Consider the following 22,952-nt stretch of genomic DNA (forward strand, 5'->3'; position numbering starts at 1 on the left):
GGACCAACAGGGGCCCATCCCGGCACCGCGCGAGGACGAACCATGGCACCAGACGGCGCTGGAGAACCTGTTCGTCCTGCAACACGGTCCTGAACTCGCGCCTGGTAATTTAGCTGGCGAAACCAGCTACGGTCTATATCTGATTCACTGGGCCACTGGCAGATCTTTCGCCACCTGGGGGTCTCAAGTATCAGATGCTGGAAGCCAGGTACAGCACGGCGGTCGCTTGGTCTACCACGTTTATCATCATGCTGGTGGCACTCCGTATGAATCGGCGACGTCCACTGCACTGGATGCTGGTCAACCAAAAACCAGTGATTCTAGCGCATTGGATGAGCAAGAAGTTTGGCATATAATATGGCGGCCCTGTACGCCCAGGATTAGACTGGTGGTCTTTGATTTCAAAATTGCGAACGGTCGCGTCTGTGAGCAAGCCACGCCGTGGTCCGATCAATCAGTGATTCTTAGGATTGTTGCAGCCCTAGCATGTGCTAATAATACTAGCAACCCAGGCTAGCAAAAGCACTACACGCCCGTAACTATAAAGAGCCCGATTGAGTTGATGTCAAGCAAGAGCAATCCTATCGGTCGGAACACATTTGCCAGCCGAGAGGTGGAAAGATGGTGTCGCTTCGCACAATCTCCCTTCCCATGAAAGTAAGTCGGAACGAGGTCTCTTCTTGCCGCTCATTCGGAATGTACGTCCGCTCGCGGCGGAGACCGGAATTGGGGGGACCGATACAAGAGGTCCCATAACGGGGATCCACATCACCGTACATCGGCGGGTGGACGGGGTTTTGATCCACTTTTAGAGGTAGACCGACCGGCCCTTTACGGAGCATCCAGCTATCCAAGGTGCCTAGGTAGTAGTCAGTGAACCCACCAACCAACAAAGGACCGCCACAGCACCAAGCCACCGAACCATTCTTCTCGGCCCCCGTCAGGCTACATCGTCATCTTCGACAAGCTCTCGGGATGGAGGAGGGCGATCCTTTCGGGGCGGAATGACGTCCGATGCCAGCACGCCTCGCACCACTCGGCCAATCGCGACTCCCGAGAGCTCACGACGGCCCAGCCCCGCCGTTGGCGCCAGCCAAGAACTAACGTCGCATCAGCATCCCAACACGAGGTTGCATCGCCCCGACCGCCAGCCAGCACACACATACACAGCGAACGCAGAAATCAATATAGCATGCGAGCAGCGGGGTTTCCTTATGAGAACGCAATGTGATGCCATTACTATCTTCGTCGCAGCTGGCCCCCTTCTGCAAGCCTGCGCTCTTCCTCTTCGCACCAAGAATAATCGTCTATGTACATGAGAGTAATGAGGGTCTACTACGTAGTGCGTTGTATCCTTTCGCTTTTGCGAGAATCGTAGGACCCCCCTTGCAGAACAGCATTCACCGCCCTCCTATTTACCTGGGAAGTTCGTTATCCCAAAGTCGCCCCGCCTCGTGTGCCTTTCGGTTGTCCAATGTTTTCTGTTTGTCATTAGAGAATGTAACTGGGTATGTTGATATATATCCGTGCCGTCGCAGCCTTGAGCTTGTCGTAAAAGTCGTGTGGACCAGGTCCATGCATTAAATACCGGCTCATTCGTCCCCGGGCAAAAGTGCAAAAGTGTTGACGACGCCCTACTGAAGGCAGAGACGTTCAGAGCGAAAGAGAGAAAAAAAGGTGAAACAAACGGCCTATGTTTCAGGTCCGCATGCTTTAGAGAAGCGCAACGGCACCCAAGACACCGGCCAGAAAGACAGCGGCCGGCGCTTTACGGGCGTCCGCACTACCGGTCTCAACAACGACGGGGGCGGAAGTGCCGACCACAGTGCTCGCCACAGTCGTCACAGGAATTGTCACCGCACTCGTTGTGGGGACGACAGCGGTGACGGGCGCTCTGGTCTGCGTAGCGTAGACCGTGCCGGAGACGGTGACGTAGACCCAGGACTTTTGGGTCACGACATCTTCGCCGCCGACAGTGACAGCGTGGGTGACCTCGACGTGCTTCGTCTTGGTCTCAACCAGGACCTCCGTGATGGTGTGGACCTTCTCAACGGTGATGGTCTTGGTGCCAGTGGCCGTGACCCAGTGGGTCTCGCCGTGTTCGATCGTTTGGTAGGTGGTGACGGGCTTGGTGATGGTCTCGTAGACCTCCGTGGAGAGGTGCTGGGTGGTCTTGACGGTAGTGTACACGTCGACCTTGGTGGGGACCTGAGTGACGATAGTCGAGGTCGAGATCCACGTAACGACGACGGTCTCTCCGCCAACAGTCTTCGTTTCGGTGATCGGGCAGAGGCTCGTCAAGGTTGTGTACTCGACACCCTTCTCGGTCTTGGTAACATCGGGAAGTTTGACAGTCTCCCAGATCTTGGTTGGTACCTTTGTGACGATCGTCTCGGTCTCGGTATACGTCTGAGTGATTGTGTGCCCATCCTGGGTCAAGGTCTTGGTCTATCAAAGGTCTCAGAGAGCTGCAGGAGACGCTCAGGGGATGTGTCTAGACTTACGTGAGGGACGAGCTTAGTGATAGTCGTGTACTCGACGTCCTTCTCGGTCTTGGTAACATCGGGAAGCTTGACAGTCTCCCAGATCTTGGTTGGTACCTTTGTGACGATCGTCTCGGTCTCGGTATACGTCTGAGTGATTGTGTGCCCATCCTGGGTCAAAGTCTTGGTCTATCAAAGGCCTTAGAGAACTGTACGAGACATTCGGAGTGTGCCTGCCTAGACTTACGTGGGGAATAAGCTTAGTGATAGTCGTGTACTCAACTTCCTTGGTCTTCTCAATGACCGTGGGGCCCGGGACAGTCTCCCACACCTTGGTAGGAACCTTCTCAACAATCGTGCTGATTGTCGTGTAGGTCTTTGTGTAGGTGTGACCCTCGCCAGTGATAGTTTCCGTCTGGGGCTTTGTCAGTTGACACTCGGTCTTGCTTCGTCATGGGCGCTTACCACCGGGCACAAGCTCGTATAGGTGGTGTATTCAACGTCGGTCTTTGTGACATAATCTGTGTGTCCAGGGAGATGTTCGTAGACCGTTGTTGGTACTTTCTCCACGATGGTAGAGGTTGTGGTGATGACCTCGTACTGGGTAGTGCCATGGCCAGGCTTGGTGACGGTGACAGGGCAGACGGTGGTGTAGGTGGTCAAGACTTCCGTCACAATGGTCCTGGTCTTGTCCTTACCCTTGTCGTGGTCATGGTCCTCAGTAGCAAGAGCGATGGCGGCAAACGCCAACAGAGCAGTGGCGAACTTCATGACTGGGTATGAGGCTGTGAAGAGCAATCAACGAGAGATACTCCAGGAAACGATGGTTGGAGGAAACGAGGGTTTCGACTTGAGCGAGAATCTTTTAAGTAACCTTAACGAACGAGTCACTTGACAGCAGAAGACCACGGGAGGGTGGTTGGCTGGGAGATGGGGAGGGGCTGGTGAAATCTGGAAGAGGATGGAGAGCAGGATGAGAGAGTTTCCAAAGACAGGATGGCTGGTAAGCTTATATCTTGAGGCGGCGGATAGGCGGCCGGCCTGTCCGGTCTACCCCCCCCTGGGTAGATGAGAGGGAAAGCGAAGAAAGTGAGGAGGTTGCGATGACATCTTTGTCGGTCGACCAACATAGCTCAACGACCTCCACTGCGTCTTGCAGTAGTCTCTATCCATGTGGACAGCGTACAGGCCACAGTCTGACCCATGACAAGGAACATGGAAGGGAGGGTGGGGAGACAAGGAAGAGGATGCCAAGCTGTGATACGAGAAAAGAGGATCTTGGAGATGCACTGGAATAGATGGAAAGAACCTCGAGTCACATGTGTGGCTGGAGAATCAGGACGATGGGATGGCCAAGGCCGATAGTGTTGAACAAAGCTCGTGGTGTGTACCCTGGTCGGATTAACCGTAAGAAAGGGCAGCTTGGGGAACGGCAGTGACGAATAAGAAAAAAACGCAAAAGGTGACTGGGAATCCATGGACATTGCAGCTTGCAGAGAGGCAAGGCAGACGACAGACCGCCCTACCCCGGTCACTGATGTTGTCGCCTAGCTTCGCCTAGGTGTTGCTTGAGGTTGAGGCGGTGGTTGTCAGCATAGGTCCCGACGGTTGGGCAGGCTGCTGTCGGGCACGGCCGTCTCTGACGATGACGGCACATAACGGGGTAGGCGATATAGTTCGGGTCTCTTATGTGGTAAGATTCCGAATCCCTCGGCCCAATAAAAACAGTGACCAAGAGATTGAGGGGAAATACGACGAAGAGAAGCTAGGAGTTTTCTGTGTCAATTCCGTCTGACTAGATGGTAGAGGAAGCAGGCAAGGCAGCACTGCAGCTCGCAGCGTGACAAAAGTGTTTGCTATCGAGCAGAGATCCCCTCACTGGAGTCGTGTGTACGGCAGTCGTGGCCGTCGTGGCCGTCAAGCACGACTTGTCTTCATCATGAGTCAAGCCCCCCTCCCGAGTTGAGACACAGTTGAGCAACAACAAGACACGGCAGCTTCGTGTTGTTGATAGCGGGATGGACGGCTTGAGCTGTTGGCTCTTTTCTAGCCGCATTTGCGTTGATCAACTCTCAACGACAAGAGCCGGAAGTGGGACAGACTTGCTCTCCGCACAAGTTTCTTGTTGTTGGACAAAAGGTACACTTAGTGTGCTTAATGTGCGTCAAGGAGGGCTCGTGTCCAGGTCGTGGCACAAAGGCCCCAGGATCTGCAGCTCGCGCGAGAGGGCCAATCAAGACATGCATCCGGACTGCAGTCTAAGTCCTTGGTGTACAGGAACGCGTCCAACCAGGTCCAGGGGAATGAGGCACAAAACTTGTTTTGGTGTGGTTGCCGAGTCCTAAGGAGCCGCGACTATGGTAAACGGATCAGCACTGGGCAAACCCAAGAAATAGGCGTTGGAGCTACCCTAACCCAGATTACCTACGGAGAAGCACCTCATAAATTCTGGCAAGCCATACAGGAGGATGGATGCAGCTGGCGGTGGTAGTGGGTGCGCTATTGCCATTGTCTGAAATGCCCAGATCATGGCCAAGATGTTGAGCAGAGTGCTACCCGAGGGACAAGACCTGTTGGTGGGTTGACAACGGAAGCTCGGCAAGATTTATAAGTGCCGTTGTTGCCCGAACCGGTCCAGCGATGGATGGGCAGAGCTGTCGAATGTTTCCCGCAGGGCACCCCGACTCACCGAGTTCATAGTCCCGGCTGCTGCGGAGTGGCGTGTTGGTCGCCAGTGAGAACAGCGGCATTTGTTGATGCCACCGGGAGAATGTCCCGGGATGTGCAAGGAAAGTTGTTGGCCCAAGGCGCCAGCGACCCTGAAGTGGGCAGGTGGGCTTTGGTGAGCAGAGCACGTGTGCATCCGTATTGCGTCGGCCCAGGTGACTAACAAGTGACGGCGCCCCGGAATGAAGACTGTAGACCGAAGCTATGGCAAACACATCATACAGTGCATGCGGCAAAGAATCTGATGCCCTTGGAGGTGTACAGATAGGTTGTGCGAATAAGCCGCGTCGTGGTGGCGCCATAGGATCTGGACAGAATCTGACAGTCAGACAGAGCAAAGAGGGGACTTGACTGCAAAGGATCCGTACGACTGGCTGTGTAAGTCGCCGTGTCTTTCGCAACTACGTAATCGATGTACCCCCCCCCCCCCCTTTCAAGCCTCGCCCACTTCCATAAAGGCGCAGCGTCGAACATCCGATCGAGATGCGTTGGAACCGGTTGCATTTGTTGTATAGGCCATGGGCAGGTGCGTCAGATCACTCGAACGGCGGTGATTTGTACAAACACCGCTGTGCCACGCTGCTCGTGAGCAACACAACATCTCCGGGCGAAGGACTTACTTCCTGGCTAGACAGTGCGGCACAGGCTTCAATAGACGCCCGACGATGGTCATCGAACAGGGCTGGCATGACCGGCGGGCCCCCTCGAGAGAGGCACTGGCGCCTAGACCCAAACGAGAACTAGGAGCAGGCACTGGCTGCAAGACGCATGTCGATGTAGGTTGACGGGAGGGATATGTGGGGAGGATGCGAAGTATTGGAGGCTTGGATGGGGCAAACAGATGACAAGTTACGAAGTAGCCGATGCCCTCCCCCCCTGGTACGGGTCTGGGTTGAGGATAGCATTGGAAAAGAAGAGACGAGACGAGCAGGAGGTTGGGCTGAGGTGGTGGGTTGCCCTCGCAACCACACATGCACCCGCATTCGAATGGCAACCACCAACACCGCCATCATCTACAAAGTAGTAACTGCCAGCAGCCATACCGTCCGTTCCCCGCATCATCGTTGCACATTTCGGCCCCCACATCAGGCGACGACTGTAGCGTAAGCCCGTAGCCCTGAGCCCGTAGGGCGGCAGAGCTCTTGGCCACCACACGTTGCACTCTGGCTGGCTCTGTCTCTGAGCCGCTTTGATGCGGCCGGATGCACGCCAACCTGGGTGCGCACACTGTATCCGTAGGACCCTCGGCAATTCGCATTGCATAAAATTCAGACTCGAACTGTTTATACGAGCTTCGAGAAAAAGCACGCTTGAGGTGAGTCGGATAGCAATGGATACCTAAGGTAGGTAGGTAGCTAGGCATTGCGGAGGGTTTACAAGGCGCCGTAGGGCCTGGCCGTGGTGGGACGACAATCGAGATGACGGCGAGTTATCGGTAGAGTAGCAGCAGTAGTGGTTAGCGGGTAGGTCACCCACCCCGTCTCCGTCGTCCTCCCCCGGCACATTCCCTCCCCAGGTACCGTGCCGGCCGCCCTAACCTTGGATTCTCCTAGCGCCTCCCAAGAAAATAGTTATGCTTAGGTTCCCCGCCGCCCGTGTCCATTGTTCCCCATCGTCGATTCTCCTTTCCGCTGTTTCTCGAACTCTGTTGACACACCGGTGACATCTGCCACGCGCCAGCCACAGCTCGTGTTGCGGTAGCAAGTGGGACCATGGCTCGTGCACTGGATAGCGTTCCACCTACCCCACCATACTTTATTCCCCGTCCGTGCATCGATCGGTACGTGCCCTGTCTTGCTTCTCCTTGACCCAACCTCTTTCATCCCTTCTTCTGTTGCTTTTCTTTTCCCTTCCTTGCCTTGCGGCTTCTTACCGAATATCGTTAAACTTGCGTCTGCATTTTAGCCAAGTGCCAAATAACACGAGAACGGTTCTTTCTGTGCTCCTAATTTTGAACACCAGCCCTCCCGCATGATGATGGCAGACACAGTTCACAACGTATTACAATACCGCTAATTGTTCCCTTGACCCGGAGGCCTCGGGTGGGTGGTCGTTTTGTGTTACCGAAGCCTGGCCTGACTGACCTCTTGGAACGCCGCCCGGCAGGCTGTCAGACGGTGCTCTGATGGTAATTGGGGAGAGAAACCCCCCTTAGGTCGGATGACAGGGAAAGAAGGAAGCGACGTGCATAACGCTGCTAACCTCAAAGATTGTACGTATATTAACGTGCGCTACTGGAATCATTGGAGATTACTATGAAAATGTTTTTTTAAACAGCCATTCCTATGTTGCCCACAGACCAGACGAACCCGCCGAGATGCTGTACCGGTTTTTGTCGTGATGCCTATTAGAACCACAACTACCGCACGGCAAATGTCGGTTCACTTTAGCGCCGTCATCACAGGTTTTCAGATCACGGATGAAGCTAGGATGAAGCTGTGTTGCTTACCCCCTTGATTGTCCGAAAACACAAAGCGGCAATGATTGTCAACCAAGGACAAATTGTTTCTATACCCTAACGTATGTAAAGCTTTGAGTAGCCGTTTCCCATCTGAGACGTCATTTTGTAAGCAGAGCAATTTCATTAAACCCTGTCTCACTTAAACACGATCAGCCGCCGGTCGATAGTGCTTTCCCATCCGACGGAGCTGAGTCCTCAACGGCTTAACGTCGGCATCAACCAATGTGTTGACCCAAGTCTTTTCCTTACTTATCTCGTTCGTACTTGCAACACTTGCAGCGCCCAAAAGCACTGGCGGCATATTTTCGTAAATGGTCTCGTACTGCTGGGCACTGGTAATGAAGGTTTCGTGGAAGATGCCAAGATGCTTGTGATCTTCCTTGATGCTGTTAAACCACTTCCAAGTGTTCCAATGCAACGTGTCGTGCGCAAAACGGTTCAGACCGTCGACGTTACGAAAGTAGTAGATCATAAGCAAAGTGTTGTTGCGGTCTGATTCGGCCCCTTTCCAGTTTGAGAAGTGGTAAAGGCCGTACTCGTCTGCTCGTCTTCTGAGATCTGCGTTCATAGCGTCGAAATGCTTAACAACCTCAGACGCTCCAGGCGAAATGAGGCCCAAAGTGTGATTGAATCGTACACCGAGGTGGAAAACAACCAAGGATTGCGAAGCAGGAATAGCAGGTATTTTCCCATTACTTGGATCGACCATCTGAGCCGTAACCTGGCCTGGAACTACTCCCTTCGGATATGTCTTACCGCTGCGAAGTTCGAAGAGAGTAGAGATCGCCGAGATAAGAGCGCAGGCCGAGAACGGGACGATCGCGTACCCGGCGGGGAACACGAGGAAGAGGACGGACTGTGTGATGGCGCCAATGGTGAAAAGAGCCGTGAGACTGAAAGAGTCCTTTATGTGAACCTTTTCAGTTGCATTAGGGTATACTCAGTATGAACTGGTAACAGGGAGTCCAGGCAAGCTCAGCCGGTGGAACATACACTTAGGTTTCTGGACTCATGAGAATCCATGCGCCGAGGGGTTGATGGCAAAAGATTGGGGAAATAGGCATCGTTTTCTGCCATGTTGTGCGTAAATAATGGGTTGTAGCTTTTTGTTCTTTCTTTCCTGTCACATAGAGTGTCGCTGATTGGTTTTGTGACACATTCTAGAACGGTAGAGTATACGACTCTTATATACCCAGAACAGCACATACACCACGCCATGGTCGTGGTTTTATGTTATATTAAGCCCTATTGTAATAAATCTCGGTCTCGCACACGTCACGGTTTCCCATAAACAATAGCTACATGCCTCGGTCATTGCGTCATGACTTTGAACCATCCAAAGTGCTTGGTTAGTAAACAGATGATCAGTAAACGTTATCTTGTACCTCGGTCATCCCGTTATAAACTTAAGTCTGTTGAAGCGTATTATGTGGAGAAGCCCTCTGAGTACTGTTAGGCGCCTAAAAAGGACAAAGAACACCGCCTCTTCACCCAATCTGTTATATCGCATCCTCTCCGAGTGCTACATTCTGAAGTCCGCTGTCCAGAAAGTTTCACAGTCACATCTCTTCCAACTAGCGCTGCCGCTGAATCGAATTAGACAGTTCCCATACTTGACTAGTCACTTGACTGTTTGATATACCGGCCAAGTTATCAAGCGATTTCACGGCTTGTAAGCGCACAAACTGGGGCTCGTTCGATCACGATAGGGTGGAGTCGCTTTCGAAGTTCATGTAAAACTCAACACGGTATGAAAGGACCATCACACTCGTGTTCTCGAGAGAACAGACCCCATGCTTCGTAGTCCGGCGCGTCATGTGCGAGGGCGCCGAGGGCTTAAGTGTCGTGGGGCGGGCGATCTTGTTGAACATGTTAGGCACCTTCAGGATGACCCGGCCTCTTTCCTTCCGGACGTCCCGAAGCCGATTACCACAAGTCGATGGTTGCGGCATGACGATCAAATGAAGCATCCTAAACTCATAAAAGCTTACTTCAAAGCGAAGAATGCATGGGGCCACGAACAGTGTTGGATTACCAGGACTCCTGGATAACCACATTTGGAAAGCACTGAGTCCGGATCTATTGCGGTTCACATGGTTCCCAACGATGGTAAAAATGATGGACTTTTCAGAGGCGCCAGCATAGCGCCTGGTGGCCTTTGGAACTTCAAAGACTACCACTACAGGCAGGGTCTGTTGAGCCTCATGGTTGAGCAGTCTGGGTGCAGTCAAGCCGATTATAAGGTCGCCTGCCTGAAGACAGCCAACTGGGATCTGCTCCACAATCCACCCCAACAGTTGCCAGGCTTGATCTCGTACCGAGCTACTCATATACCCTGGTATCCATGACTTGATGGCTCATTTATAAAGGTCTCGTCTTACCAATTGTTCCGTTCGGGGGAATGTCGCGAAGATTCCGCTCATCATTGGCGGCCTGAAGGACGAAGCGACTATGCTAATCGTCATTGCTGGCCTCAACCTGACTACATACGCAGAGTTTCAGACATAATTCAAAGCCTACTTCTTTGAAATCTTTCCGATGAGCAAGTCAAAGATTTCTCCAACTTCTCGCCAGAAGATCTGGCCCAAGGTCCACCTTTTGATACAGGTGACGCTTGTATCCTCGGTGCTTCAATACAAACGTATGTCTGCCGCTATAGACGACTAAGAAGTAAGCTGTTAATCCTCGACTGATCAACTACGAGCTCTGAAACATATATTAACTTCGCTCCGGGCGCCGTGACCTCCTTCAACATACATATCACCAACAAAAGGCTCGTACGTGTCTTCTCGACCAGCAGCCATTCGACCGATATGGGAGCCTGCCTCGGGTTTGGTAACCTTTCTGATCTCGCGCCGCTTGGCTCATTCCATGCATCTGACGTTACCCTGAACACCTGCGCTTACATCTCACATTCATTATCAAACAATACATCTCAATGTAATATCAACTTTCATCCCATTTGTAACATAACGTCAACCCGAATACTCATGGTCTAGCCAATCTCCCAACTGATCACCTTGGGAGCCAGAAACACTTCGATGCTAGGGTTTGCAGAGAGCGGGTGTAAGATTATAAGGTATAGTTTCAGAGAAAGAGATGGAATTTATCAACGAACATGCCGATAATCTCACCATGTAGTTAGAGAAAATTATTAAATAGCAACTATTAAGATGCCATCATGACTTCGCAATAGCTTCCAACATATTTATGTATCCATCCTAAGAGCGTAAACACTCTAGAAAGTGTAGTTGAAGGGAATCACTATCTAATTCTTTAGTTTCTAGAAGATAAACTGCTTGGGCCTTACTTTAGTTACAAAACACGACGTGGTTAATGAGCAAGTAAAACCAACAAGCAAATAACGTGTAAGTTTGTGACTGAGATGTTGTAATAGGCTTGGCCCGTGGTGGCCTTACTGAACTGAAAAGAATGGATGCAAACACACATCCTCATCGTCATCGGGCCACGGAGGCCGCGTAGTTCCATTTATAGCCGATGTTGCCCATTGACTGCCTGAACGGGAAAGTGGATCCAAACGGATACATGGATGGAGGTAGACAACATCATTGAACACATTCAGAGCATGAACTCGTGTTTTTGCGTCGACACTGTTCGCTTTAGCTGTGGAAGCGGCCACGGCGATAACTTTTTTTTTGTCGCCTCTCTTCTCACACTTTGCCCACTGTTTGTAAGCGAACAAGCTGCATGCATCATGCAATTCAGTACGTAGCCGCACGACTCGACTTAACAGACTTAGCAAGGCCCCCCTCACCTCAATGGTTACTCGCGCGAGTGCAGGAACACCGTCACACAGCATTGCTTTCACTCTGGCCGAGACTATTGTATTCATCTCACCAGGCGTATTTCAGAAGGTCAGGCGGAGTCGCATTATCAAAGCATTAGCGACAGGGCGTTGTTGGCCCAGACACTTTACTGCTAGAGCAGCAGACATTTCCGTATTTTATTAAGAATAATTTCGAGACAAAAACCATTAAAAGCTACTCGTCCAAAGAGCACGGCATAACACACCAACAGAAAGTCATTCAACAAGACTGCCACGGTGCTGGGCGAAGGCGGGCATGATGAGGCTTGATCCCCAGCCTCCTTTTGGTTACGGCAGCCTCCAAGAGCGAAGTGAAGTTCTTCCGCTGCATCCTCACAGATTTCCTTGCCAAAAACCCGGAAGCCTTCTTATGTTTGTAGCCCACTAAAGCTGGATGCCTTCGTACTGCTTGGTGGCGGTTTTAATGGTGACAGTGAGGCCGCCCAACTCCGTCTTCAAGTCATTAGCCCGGGACTGGACACCGTCGATGAGGGCGAACGCAACAGCCTTTTCAGGCGCAAGGGGTTAGCAAAACTCTATATCCAGGAAGTTCCTGAGATTTGGGTCAAACTCACGTCAACGATGCCCTCCACAGCTCGCAGGACGGCAGCAACGGGCTGGCCGACGATCGGGATAGTCGAGAAGAGACCGGCCTTGCCGATGAGGACGTTGAGAAGCTGCTGGTGGATCCTCACAAACGTGCGGACCGCCTCGAATATGGCGTCCGATTCAGCACCGGCTGGGACCGGGGGCATTCCTTGCATCTGAGCAAGAGACACTCCCGCTGTGGTGACGATGTCGGTAAAGCCAGCAATGATTTTCTGTGGAAGTCAAATATTAGTCACTAATCAAAGGAAGGCGTGAAGCCAAGCAGTCAATACAGCAGAGAGGGGTTCTATACCGGGAAGGGTCCCTGGCCAATGATGAGCAAGGTTCCGCTGATGAGGGTGATTTCCTTCGCAGGATCGATGAGAGCCTGGGACTTGCTCGTGATGAGCTCGATGTTCGTGACAACTTGAGCTGGCGTAAGCTGGCCAAGCACGACGTCATTGCAGACAGCCAGAGCGGCAACCGCGGCCTTGAGGATGGAGAAACGCATGTTGATGTTGTTTTTTGGAAGCGACGAGGTCGTCTGTGGGAGTGTCCGAGAGAAGATTGGCAAGGAGAAGCTGAGAGGATGAAGAGGCGGTGGATGCTGTTGAGAGAATGACTTTGATGTCGGGAGATCAGCTGCCTCTTATATGTGAAGTCGACGGTGTAAACCTGGAGCTTCATCGCATCGTGAGTGAAATCTGAACAAGCCAAGCCCCTCTATCTTCTCCTTTCCGGCCGCAATTTTGGTGTGTTCAGTACTGATCCGCAGTATCATAGGCATCATGCCAGTGACCACCAGCACACGTTCCGATCACCATGTGCCAAGCCCCTTCATTCGGAAAGATCAGCAAGCCCTCAGACCTGTCCATCAGAGTTAAGACTCCCTTGATCACTAGCTGTCGGTGTCAACATTCACGATGTTCTCTTTAGGGTCTACTCTCGGGAAGACTGAAGTGCGCGGGAGACGAGACAACTCCGACCACTGTATTAACCGCATCTAGATCAGAGATATTTGAGATCTGAGACATTTCAAAATTGAGACTGAAGAATAATATATCCCAAAAGGGAAGATCCCGTCCTTTTCTCCCTTCCGGATTCTTGATAGTGGGGAATATAAGACAAGACCCCCCGCCTGTGTCCAACTGAACGCCTGTCGGCCGAGTAAAAGTTTGACAAGCTCGAAAGCCAAAACCCATATGCCAAGGAAGGGATCGACCTCATTCTTAGCAAAGAATGTCGACCAGGCTACTTTTAACACCACCCGGGACGCAAAGATTCTGTTTTGGGATGCATCTCGTCGACCGGCCCTGTCTTTGGCTCAGGCCAGCGCTTAACTAGCGCCGTTGACGCTTCGAGCAGAGACAATATGACGACATGTCCGGCAAGCCAGCAGTGGTTCTTTATGAGTCCCGAGTAACCCGATTTCGGTATCGAACCCGAGCCACTAGCTTCATCTGCGACGTTGTAGTAATGTGGGCGTTTGGCGGAAGCTTGACTAGATCCCGTGCAGGCAGGCTCGAGTAGTACACGGGACGGGACAGGCCGAAACCCAACCGTTTCGCAAGCGGAAACCATGCCAGATAACCCAAAATCTAGGATTATTGTAAATTCATTTAGATAACTCGTAGTCAAGGTGTTGAAATATGTTGCACTTCTAGTCAACAAGTGCTGGACCTCAAGCAAGGTCGAATTGTAGCGGTTCCTATTAGTACATTGGCCCGGTGTAACAACAATATTTCAAAGCAATGGGGACAGTCATGTTGTTCTCCCTCAGCGACCGAAACGGGAGGAAACCCACACACTTGTCACTGAATGATGCATTGGGAGAACGGCTTTTCAAAGCAAGGAACAGATGTCTCGGAAGAATGGATCCGGGCTGCAGGGCCTATGAGACGCAGCTTGGCAGAGCCCAACCCCAAGTCAGTGGTACTGAGACACTTTGAGAACGACGCCGATCCCTCGATGATCAAATATCGCACCAGATGTCTCTTACTTCAATGGCGCAGTATTTACAACGCTGCCAGATCTAATTGGTTATGCTAGGAACTTTGCACTGGTCAAGCTTGAGGCAAGGTCGCTAAGCTTCTTCGCTAGACGAGACGATGTCTCGCATGCAGCCACCGTAGCAGAAACGGGATCTCTGCACAGTGTGCTTGAATCTGAACTGGCCGTATCATACGGAGACGAATCGACAAAGTGCCGATTGGATCGCGTAACGGAAAGGAAGCAGCTACCGGAGACTATTCCGCCGAGAGACTGCGTTCCGAGGTACTTACGAGCCCATGAAATTATACGATTTTGCTTTTATCCGACTTGAAAATGGGAAAAGCTCCCGTGTTCCCGGCTCGAAGTCATTTGACTGCCCTGTCTGCATGGAACGGGGCCTGCTTCGGAACGTCGCCGAAAAGTATCCACTTTTCGACCGGAGTGCCGGAGCGGATACACAAGGCTACCGCCGGAGGAGGGTGAGAACAGCACTACGTAAAGTAATGAACACGGACATCAGGCTTTGTAACATAACGATCTTCAAAATACTCCTTGCATGTCCCAAATGACCCCTCCAAAAAGGGCCTTGTGACGGCTGCGTACTTTGGGCAGTGTCCTAGAGTAATCGCTTATATTACCAGCTCTACGACCTGCTCTACAAGTACAGAGTAATGCGGGGAATGTTAAGATGGGACACGGGACCTTGATTGGAATGCGAATAGGTACGTAACTTCGGTAGACAAGATTCTCCACTCATCTCGGAGAACATCAACAAACTGCAAAGGTCAACAGTTTTCAGTTGGACATACACCTACCTACGAAGCAATACGTTACCAAAGCTCCTCGTAAACTTGCTAGTTCGGAAAGCCCCTGGAATATCTCAGGGCACTCCAAAAGCGAGAAGCCCCGTATAAACAACACCTTCAGGTGGTGTCACACTACGCCTTTCGCATGACGATCCCAGCATTCCAGACATACCAACCAGCCTTGCGTCTCGCTGTTCCCATGGCGCTGGGAGTGTATGCCTTTGATACAACAAAGTGAAACCCTCGCTGGAATACGGCGATATATGCGTTCCTAATTACAGGGGAGCATGTGTACGTACACTGGCCGCCCTTGCAAACCCTGCCCGCTGCTTCCTATTGTTCAACAAGGTAGTTTGACGATACCTCGACGGACTCGGCTCTCCAACCACGACTCCCTCGTACCTCGTTTAGTCTGCGTCCGCCAAGATCTGCTCACGCACAACGCATGAACAGTAACACAAAGCCGCCCGCTAGAAGGCCTTGAAGCATCCCCCTATCACCCGCCAAACCCTCCTCACCCAAGCCCCCTTCTTCGTCTCCCCGTCTCCGTCCGTCTCCTCGCCGCCACCGCCGCCGCCGCCGCCCTCCCCGAGCCCTCCGTTACCAAACAGCCAGACCCCCAGCCTCTGCACGTCCCACCAGTCCCTCCGCGCGTCGACGACCCTCCCGAGCGCGCCGTCGTCAAACGCGATGCCCCTCCACAACAGCACGCCGAGAACCTGCGCCCGCCTCGCCCGGCGCGTGACCTCCTCGTCGCCTACAACCCGACCAACCTCATTCCAGAACAGAGTCCGCAGCGAGCTCGCCTCGGGATAGTATTCGAAGCGGGTCGTTGTCGTGGCGGACGTCCCGCCACCGGCGACCCCTGGCTGCTTGTGGTCCTCGCCTCCTCCTCCTCCACCACCTTCTTCCTCTTCGGCGGCTGGAATGGTGACGTCTTCCCCCAGGACTTCCTCAAGGCCGTACATACCCATCCCGAACGGCAACCACTCGGCCTCGGCCCAGTCGATAAGCCCCACCAGACCGCCCGCTCTCTCCATCCTCCGCCTCCTCGCCCCGTCGTCGCCCTCCCCGCACGGCGCCGGATGCACGAGAATGTTGTCCGGCACCAGGTCCCCGTGCGTGACGACCCACGGCAGCGTGTCTTCTAACTCCGCCAGCTCCCCGGCCGCCCGCCTCGCGACCCTTCGGAACTCCCTCGGCAGACCCTCCGCCATGGCCTCCACCCTCCACCGCAGACTCCCGCCGACCTTGCCCTTGACCACGATGTCCCGCCTGTCCCGCCGTCCCCTCCACGAGTTCGCGAATACGACGGCCAGGTCCGCCACAACCCTCCTTCTGCACGCCCGCGCGTCCGCCCCGAGCGTCGCCGACGACGCCCGGAACTCCGTCAGCGAGACGCCGCCCATCCTCTCCAGCACGTACGCGCAAAGCTCCCCGCCGTTCCGGGCCCCCGCGTCTGTCGTCTCTAACCCCGACAGCGCGCCCAGGTCGCCGACGCCGGGGACCACACTGTCGCCAAAAACACCCCTCGCATCCACGCAGATCCCGACATCGATGGCGTGCCTTCTCGGCCGGAACTGTATCAGCAGGCTGCCGCCCCCACGGACATTCCTGTCCTCGCCGCTCGTCGCGCTCGCGCTCGCGCTGCCGCTGCCGCTGCCGCCGTCGCTCCCGTCACCGGCCTCAACCCCGCTGTCCCGTCGTCTGCCCTTCCTGTCCAGCGGCAGGAGGAGCAGCGTATACGAGCAGTACCCCTGAAACGGCGCCGGCGCCGCCTTGTATCCTGGGAACCTTGCCGCCGCGAACTCGTGCACCGCGGCAACGGCTGAGATCTTCAACCCGCATCGCGCTAAGAACGCCGCGACCTTTCCGTCGTCTGCTTGTAATGCGGAAGACGTCGTTGAGCCAGACTGCGAGACTGTTCCGGCGCTGTTCCGCGCGTCGTCGTTGTCGCCGTCGTTGACATCTGCGACTTGGCTACGATTACTCGTACTGAGAGGCATGTCTTCTTCTGTCAAGATCTCAAGGCGGGTTCCAATATCCCATGACGCGAGACGAGAGAGTTTGAGGTTCTCGTCCGGGACGAGGGCGACGAAAGAGGGATTAAGGTTATCGTCCCTTCAGCCGCAGCCCGCCTGAAGAAGACGGGGATGGTCCAATTAAGTTCACATGACAGCACTGTCAGCAGGCCTGCATCAGCTCGGCCAACAGCGTGGTCACTGCAGACAGTTTTGGGGAAAGCAGATGGAGAGAGGGTAGGAGGGGTGATGACAACCAACCGACCGACCGACTACACACCACCACGGGATGCGCCCGCGTGGGGTGTTTTCTTGCAGATGACTAGTCCATCATCCACCTATCAACCAGTCCGGGTTGGGGGATTTCACTTGGAGGCGCCAGGAGCGGCTGCAACGGTTAGTGCGGAGATCTCACCGGAGATGAAAAACATGCAGGATGCGGCAAACACACGCAGGCTGACTTTGAAAGGGAAATATATTATTAACCCGTCTTGGAATCTAGTGCGAAACAGGGAAGAAAAAAAAAAGGGGGGTCTAGAAGACATATGAAGCTTTTCCAGCCCAATGTTGAAGAAAATTTCCGTTTATGCCCGTTTCTCTTACTCCATGCAAAGGGTATAAAATGGATGCGCGACCATTGGGTGGCACATGCATACATGCTTGTTTGTTTTGTAAACCTTCTCCATCTTACACGCGGCGCCGTTATTGCCCGAGGGCGAGACGGCGGACGGCGATTCCATTGCGGGATGGGCAGCCAGGCTGGTTCTGGCTTGGCTTCTGCCGGTTTAGCCGTACCTATCCAATTGCCAGATGCCACCGCGGTTGATCCGTGACTATGCCAGCCGAGATGGTCTTCTGCATTTTCGTCGGCGGTTCGACCAGACCTTCCCCACCCCGTTCCCACGACTTCGCGGGTTGATCTGGCTCTGCCTGCGCCCGATTCTATGTTTTTTTTTTCGGCCGTTACTGATAGTCGTTACACGCGCATATATGCGCAACTCGCCAGTCAACTTGAGCCGTTTATTTGCGGGCTCTTCGATCGAGCTCGACCTTGCTGTACCAGGCGGCACCGATCATGGTGAGGATCATACCGGAGCCGTTGAACAGGTGGACCTCTACACCGAAGGCGATAATTCCGAGTCCGACAGTAAGGCACTGCTTCATGTTACCGCAGATGCTCATGGTGAGAGCACCGGCGACCTTGTTCGTCTGGAAAGAGGCGACATTGAGGGCAAAAGCGAGGATGCCGTTGCCGAGTAGGGCGATGACGGTAGCGAGGCTGATGTTGCCCTCGGACCGCATGGTGTTGAGGTTGCCGAGCTCGCCGGCGGCGATGGCACAAGCCAGAGACTGCATAGCCGCAAAGGGCGACATGCGCAGCAAAACCTCCATGGCAGGGAGAGCGAGGGGCCCGGTCATGATGCGGTTCGTAGCGACCGTCTGTTGTTGGTGCGTTCGTCAGCGGCTGCATAAGCACTGACAAAGGGCTGCAATTCGGACGAAAGTTTGCTGGCCGAGTTTCAATGGGAAGAGGCCGATGAGCTCCACTTCACGCAACTCGATAAAGCATGCATTTCGGATGATGGACGGGACGGGAAATGGGCAAACGCAAGATTACGTACCTTGACCGCAGCAAGCACGACACCCGCAAAGGTGAGCAGGAAACCCAAGTCTGTAAAAGTGTACTCGCCAATGGTGGTCAGGGCAGCACCGATCATGATGGGCACGAGCGTCAGGTATGTCATCTTCTCATAGGTGCGGCCGAAGACGACACGGTAGATGAGGACGGTGAAAACGGGGACAGTCGTCCGCAGGACCTGGTAGAACGGCACAGAGACCATGGCACTGTCAGGTAGGGTGGATTAGCATCATGTAACTGCCATGTGCATCGTTCAGGCTGAGTCCTGCCCGATCCGAAGGCGGGATAGGATTCCAACTTCGACAGCGGTGCTTAATCCATCTGAATGAGTTGTAAGGGGGTTGTTCTTGGTTGCTTACAGTGACAGGTTAGAGACGGCGATGTTGGTGGTGAAGAGCAGACTGAAGGCGAGGAGAATGAGGTTCTCGCGGCGTCCCAAATGAGACATGGTGAAGTAGCCGCATTGAAGCAGCGTGTAGCAGCCCAAGCTCGCACAAGTTGCATGAAGTGACGTGAGAAGCCACGGGAAGGGGAACTAATCACGATGTCAGTCAATGCTTATTAAATCAATGAAGCCTTCTCCTATCCCGCCACCATGGTTCTGAAAGCTCTGCCGCGATCTCGGGATCTCGGGTTGAGGATTGGGGTAGAGGTTGGGGAAAGCATGTAACGTACAGCGCCGAGGATTAACTTGTTGTAGAGGGTCAAGACCAAGCTGAACATGAAGTAGGCGCTCAACCAGCCAAACTTGACCTGAGGCGAGATGGTGTATTCGACGGGATTGCGGTTCCTCTCGGCGTTGGTCTGTTGTTCGGTGGCTGGGCTGGCATTGGCCTCGAGATCGTAGCTCTCCTCGACGCGCTTCTCATCTCCGTTTAGGAGGCCATGGCCCTCTTCGCTCCGTCGAGCCTCGTTCTTGAAGTTGTCGGATTCCGCCATTGCTGCAGGTAGTCGGTTGATCGGATGGATTCAAGGCTGAGGTTGTTCGATTGTTCAGCTCTGTTCGTTGTCGCAAGGTCGGACCTGTTGGTGTATTTGTGTGCAGACCGTGTGTTCGTCCACAGAGACCCTCTCACCCTGTCGCCGAGGGGGAGGGGGGGTTGAGAAGCTGAGCTTACGACTGTCGAGGTTTCACTACGTAGATCGATCCCGGGCGTGGGGGAAGTCGGCAGGGTGGGCGCACGTAAGACTGTCCAGCCTAAAAGAACCGGTCTAACAAGCGAAGAGTGGCGGGATTTGGTACTTGCGATGGGAAGAAAGCCTCGAGTGAAAAAGAGAGAAGGTCCGAACGAGAGGCAGGGCGATTGAAGGAACGTGTGTATGTGGATGTCGTGCTGGTTTAGTGCCAAGAATGGGAAGAAGTAAGGGAATAAGGGACCTGGTGGTGGTGGTGGTGGTGGTGGTGGTGTAAAAAGGTAGACTGGGAGGCAAAGGGCGTTTGTTCAGTGGAACAGGCGTGCCAATGAACCCAAGACTTCGGATCACGGGCGTTGCGAGGCGTCAGCTTAATCCGATGCACCAATTGTTTGTCAATGTCGAGACCCGGAAAAAGGAAGAAATGGGGTCTAGGAACAGGGGAGTAGCGCAGGAGTAGAGTAAAAAAGAAAAAGGGTTTGGGAAGGGAAGGGAACGACAGGAACAAGAGGGAGAAAAACGTGTGGAGAGGGAAAGACTGTAGTGGTGAGGAGTGTTTGTCCTGGTGATGCAGGACGGGCAGAACGAGAGAAGAGTGGGAATAGGAGGCAGTGTGGGATTGTGAACTTGGAAGCAGAGAGAGTGGTAGTGGGACTACATGGGGGGGGGGGGTCGCTTCAAGGAGCCTAAGAGGTGGAGGCCGACAGGAGAGGAGGAACCAAAGGATGCCGAGATACTCAAACGGACATCTTTCTCGCTTCCGCGCTTGGCATCGATGACGTTTCGGCTGGCGGCATTGTCATTGCCAGTCTCCGGAGACGCCCTCACTCTCTCAACCTCACTCTTACTCTCACTTCCTGCATCTCGTTCTCACCAAATGGCGCTAGGTAGGTTACCTGGCATCGAGTGCAGGCAAGGGGCTCCTCATATCTGTCTGGGTTTCCGAGTCTATTGAACGGAATGGATCATGGCTTTCCTCTATAGTTCAGCTGAAAAGGGAGAGCGGGCGGGAGCAAGTCAGGCCGCCAGAGACTAGAAGATGGATATCTCAGCATGTGCAATATACCTTGAGTGGTGGTGCGTATCCCGTTCAACTCTTCATCGTGTGCCCGCTATCACTGTAGGACTCTCCAAACCGGGGAGGGGGCTGTATGTTTCTGGATGATTGCGCCGGAAACTATGGCCAGCTCGTTGCTCCAGCCCCGTTGCGTCTTCATTGCCCGCGGCGGTGCTGGTCTGGTGCGTGTGTGATGTACATTGGCTGCCGGGCCGGTAGAAATCAAACGGTAGCCACCAATCATTTTGCAGTAGATTGTACACTGCACCAGATTGTACACCGTACCAGATCGACAGTGCGCTGTACCTGCTGGTCTCGAGTTCACATACAATAGAGGGCATGTCCGTGTTCGATTCGGCCCTCGGTCGATTGATTGCGATTTGCTGTTGGCGGAAAGGTGGCATCCCACAGCTGACGACTGCCGCTGGCTCCAATCTAGGCGGTTGGTCTGGAACATAGTAGGCCATAATAACCATCAACATGCTCACAGAGTGCGATGGCGGGTCCGCTGTCGAACTCGGTCCTGGCCTCTCCCTCCTGGTCTGCATCCGAAGTGAGCTTGTCTTGGGGTTTTGGAAGCCCCCTTGGCAGCCGCGTCAGCCTGGGCCCCGATTCATCCTGGTGCGACCGGTCGGCAGGGGCACGACTGGGAGCGAGACGGGGCCGGTTATTAAAGGGGAGCAAGCTTACAGTGCATCCGCGCACTTGTAGACCGAGCCCCCCGGTGGATGTTCGATTTCGATTGGAGGGATGGCAGCGATCGTCGTTTGTGGCGGACCGGGAGTTTCTCAGGGGCCACTTTCAAAGTCGATGATGATGATGAAGAACTCCCAGAAAATAGGGACGAAGACGTGCTGAGGCAAGTTACAGCCATGAACTCTGGCGCTCAGGAGGCACTCCCCAGTGCAAACGAAGCCTGGGCAGCAGCGCCAGCAGTCCCCCCACTCTCTTCCAGAAAATGAAACTTCTTTCAATTCGGGTTGAGAGCCTCGCCCTCGCAAGATTGTACACTACAGTACTCTGTACCGACCTGCCTGCCTACGAATACGTTGCGGAAGATGTCTGCATCTGCCACTGCCTGGCCCTACTGACTCTCTCAAGACTCCAGTGTCCCCCCTTCTCATATCAAGAAAACCTGAAAGGAAGGCGGAATAGTGGGGGGGGAAACGTGACCCAGCACACCCGGCGCATGGGTAAGAGGGTCGGCCTGACTGGCTTATCTCATTTAAATGCGGCTCTCGGCAGGGACCAGCATCCTAGGGCACGAGGGAAAAAAGAGGATGAAGTGATCGATTGATTCGTGGGCGCGCTGTGGCAATCGGGGTTCGTTTCCTATCAGCGGCTGCATGCATTCAAGGTCTCTAGGACTGTGTGATTAGAATCCCACAAGAAGTCAGTGACTTTTATTTTTATTTTATTTTGCATTCAAAGTCTCGGAAAGTACAGTGTACGTGTACTCTATATGGATATGCGGTTTGGCAGGTCTGTCTCAGCTCTCAACTCTCATCAGGTCCCGCAACCTCAAGAGGCTCAGACACAAGCATGGCGTTGCCAGTCTCTGTTGTCTTGTAGTTAAAGGGAGCAGCCTATGGTCGCAGCCCGCATGGGGGGAACGCCAGAAGGAACTGTGTCAGCCGACGAATCCGAGGTGTTGCGATGCCGAGACATTTTTCATATGTGAACACCAATGGTCAAATGCACCAGCTTGGTTTGGCTCCCTCCCTTGGCCTTGGCTCTTGGAGAATAGGAGGAGGAGCGGAACTGTCGGTGGAAGCAAGGAGGTGGAGAGGAACAGCCTTCAGCAAATAAGGGGTGGGCGCCAAGCCAAAGAGGTGCACAGAAAGAAGTCACCAAGCGGGAAGCAAGCATCAACTTCCTGTAGATATTGGATGCAACTGGCCCAGAGACGCAGGGCGGAGATGACGACAACAAAAAATAACGGTGCACGGCGGCCATCATTTAGGACAGCAGATGGGCTGGCGCTGCTGCGCCGTAGGAGGGGGCGTGGGATGGCACCAGCGGGATGCGGTAGGTGGAGAAGAAGCGGGACTTCGTGTGGATACCCTCTGTGCATTCCTAACTCTGACCTCGCTCTCATTGAGCTGTCCCGCTTACCTCAGCACGCCATCTGTATCTTATCTTGGTCCAATCCACACTTACCCACTCCAGAGAAAGATGTATTCGTACGCAATGGAGCTGTCGTGGAGATGCGGATGTC

General features: G+C 53.7%; 6 protein-coding genes across 6 annotated transcripts; all 6 read right to left on the reverse strand.

Annotated features, from left to right (window-relative positions):
• Positions 1-1,311: 1,311 nt before the first annotated feature.
• Positions 1,312-3,444, reverse strand: CDEST_00982 (uncharacterized protein). Its single transcript, XM_062917141.1, has 4 exons — positions 2,949-3,444; positions 2,731-2,898; positions 2,505-2,672; positions 1,312-2,448 (listed from the first exon to the last, which is right to left on the reverse strand). Exons 1-4 carry the CDS (start codon positions 3,252-3,254, stop codon positions 1,714-1,716), a joined length of 1,377 nt encoding a protein of 458 aa, XP_062773192.1. The 5' UTR covers positions 3,255-3,444; the 3' UTR covers positions 1,312-1,713.
• Positions 3,445-7,810: 4,366 nt separating this feature from the next.
• Positions 7,811-8,748, reverse strand: CDEST_00983 (uncharacterized protein; the record flags this gene model as incomplete). The annotated part of the gene is made up of 2 exons (XM_062917142.1): positions 7,811-8,587; positions 8,665-8,748. 2 exons carry the CDS (start codon positions 8,746-8,748, stop codon positions 7,811-7,813), a joined length of 861 nt encoding a protein of 286 aa, XP_062773193.1.
• A 2,871-nt stretch (positions 8,749-11,619) lies between these two features.
• On the reverse strand, positions 11,620-12,640 carry CDEST_00984 (uncharacterized protein). Its single transcript, XM_062917143.1, has 3 exons — positions 12,399-12,640; positions 12,073-12,318; positions 11,620-12,004 (listed from the first exon to the last, which is right to left on the reverse strand). Exons 1-3 carry the CDS (start codon positions 12,594-12,596, stop codon positions 11,882-11,884), a joined length of 567 nt encoding a protein of 188 aa, XP_062773194.1. The 5' UTR covers positions 12,597-12,640; the 3' UTR covers positions 11,620-11,881.
• Positions 12,641-15,353: 2,713 nt separating this feature from the next.
• On the reverse strand, positions 15,354-16,996 carry CDEST_00985 (Putative aminoglycoside phosphotransferase, protein kinase-like domain superfamily; the record flags this gene model as incomplete). Its single annotated transcript, XM_062917144.1, has 1 exon — positions 15,354-16,996. The coding sequence occupies exon 1, from the start codon at positions 16,887-16,889 to the stop codon at positions 15,354-15,356; it is 1,536 nt and encodes a 511-aa protein (XP_062773195.1). The 5' UTR covers positions 16,890-16,996.
• A 507-nt stretch (positions 16,997-17,503) lies between these two features.
• Positions 17,504-17,765, reverse strand: CDEST_00986 (uncharacterized protein; the record flags this gene model as incomplete). The annotated part of the gene is made up of 2 exons (XM_062917145.1): positions 17,504-17,678; positions 17,722-17,765. 2 exons carry the CDS (start codon positions 17,763-17,765, stop codon positions 17,504-17,506), a joined length of 219 nt encoding a protein of 72 aa, XP_062773196.1.
• A 33-nt stretch (positions 17,766-17,798) lies between these two features.
• CDEST_00987 (Putative sugar phosphate transporter domain-containing protein) lies at positions 17,799-20,834 on the reverse strand. Its single transcript, XM_062917146.1, has 4 exons — positions 19,219-20,834; positions 18,903-19,078; positions 18,527-18,749; positions 17,799-18,344 (listed from the first exon to the last, which is right to left on the reverse strand). The coding sequence occupies exons 1-4, from the start codon at positions 19,480-19,482 to the stop codon at positions 17,925-17,927; spliced, it is 1,083 nt and encodes a 360-aa protein (XP_062773197.1). The 5' UTR covers positions 19,483-20,834; the 3' UTR covers positions 17,799-17,924.
• Positions 20,835-22,952: the final 2,118 nt, after the last annotated feature.

Source organism: Colletotrichum destructivum, chromosome 1 (genome assembly GCF_034447905.1).
Source record: "Colletotrichum destructivum chromosome 1, complete sequence".
NCBI lineage: Eukaryota > Fungi > Ascomycota > Sordariomycetes > Glomerellales > Glomerellaceae > Colletotrichum > Colletotrichum destructivum.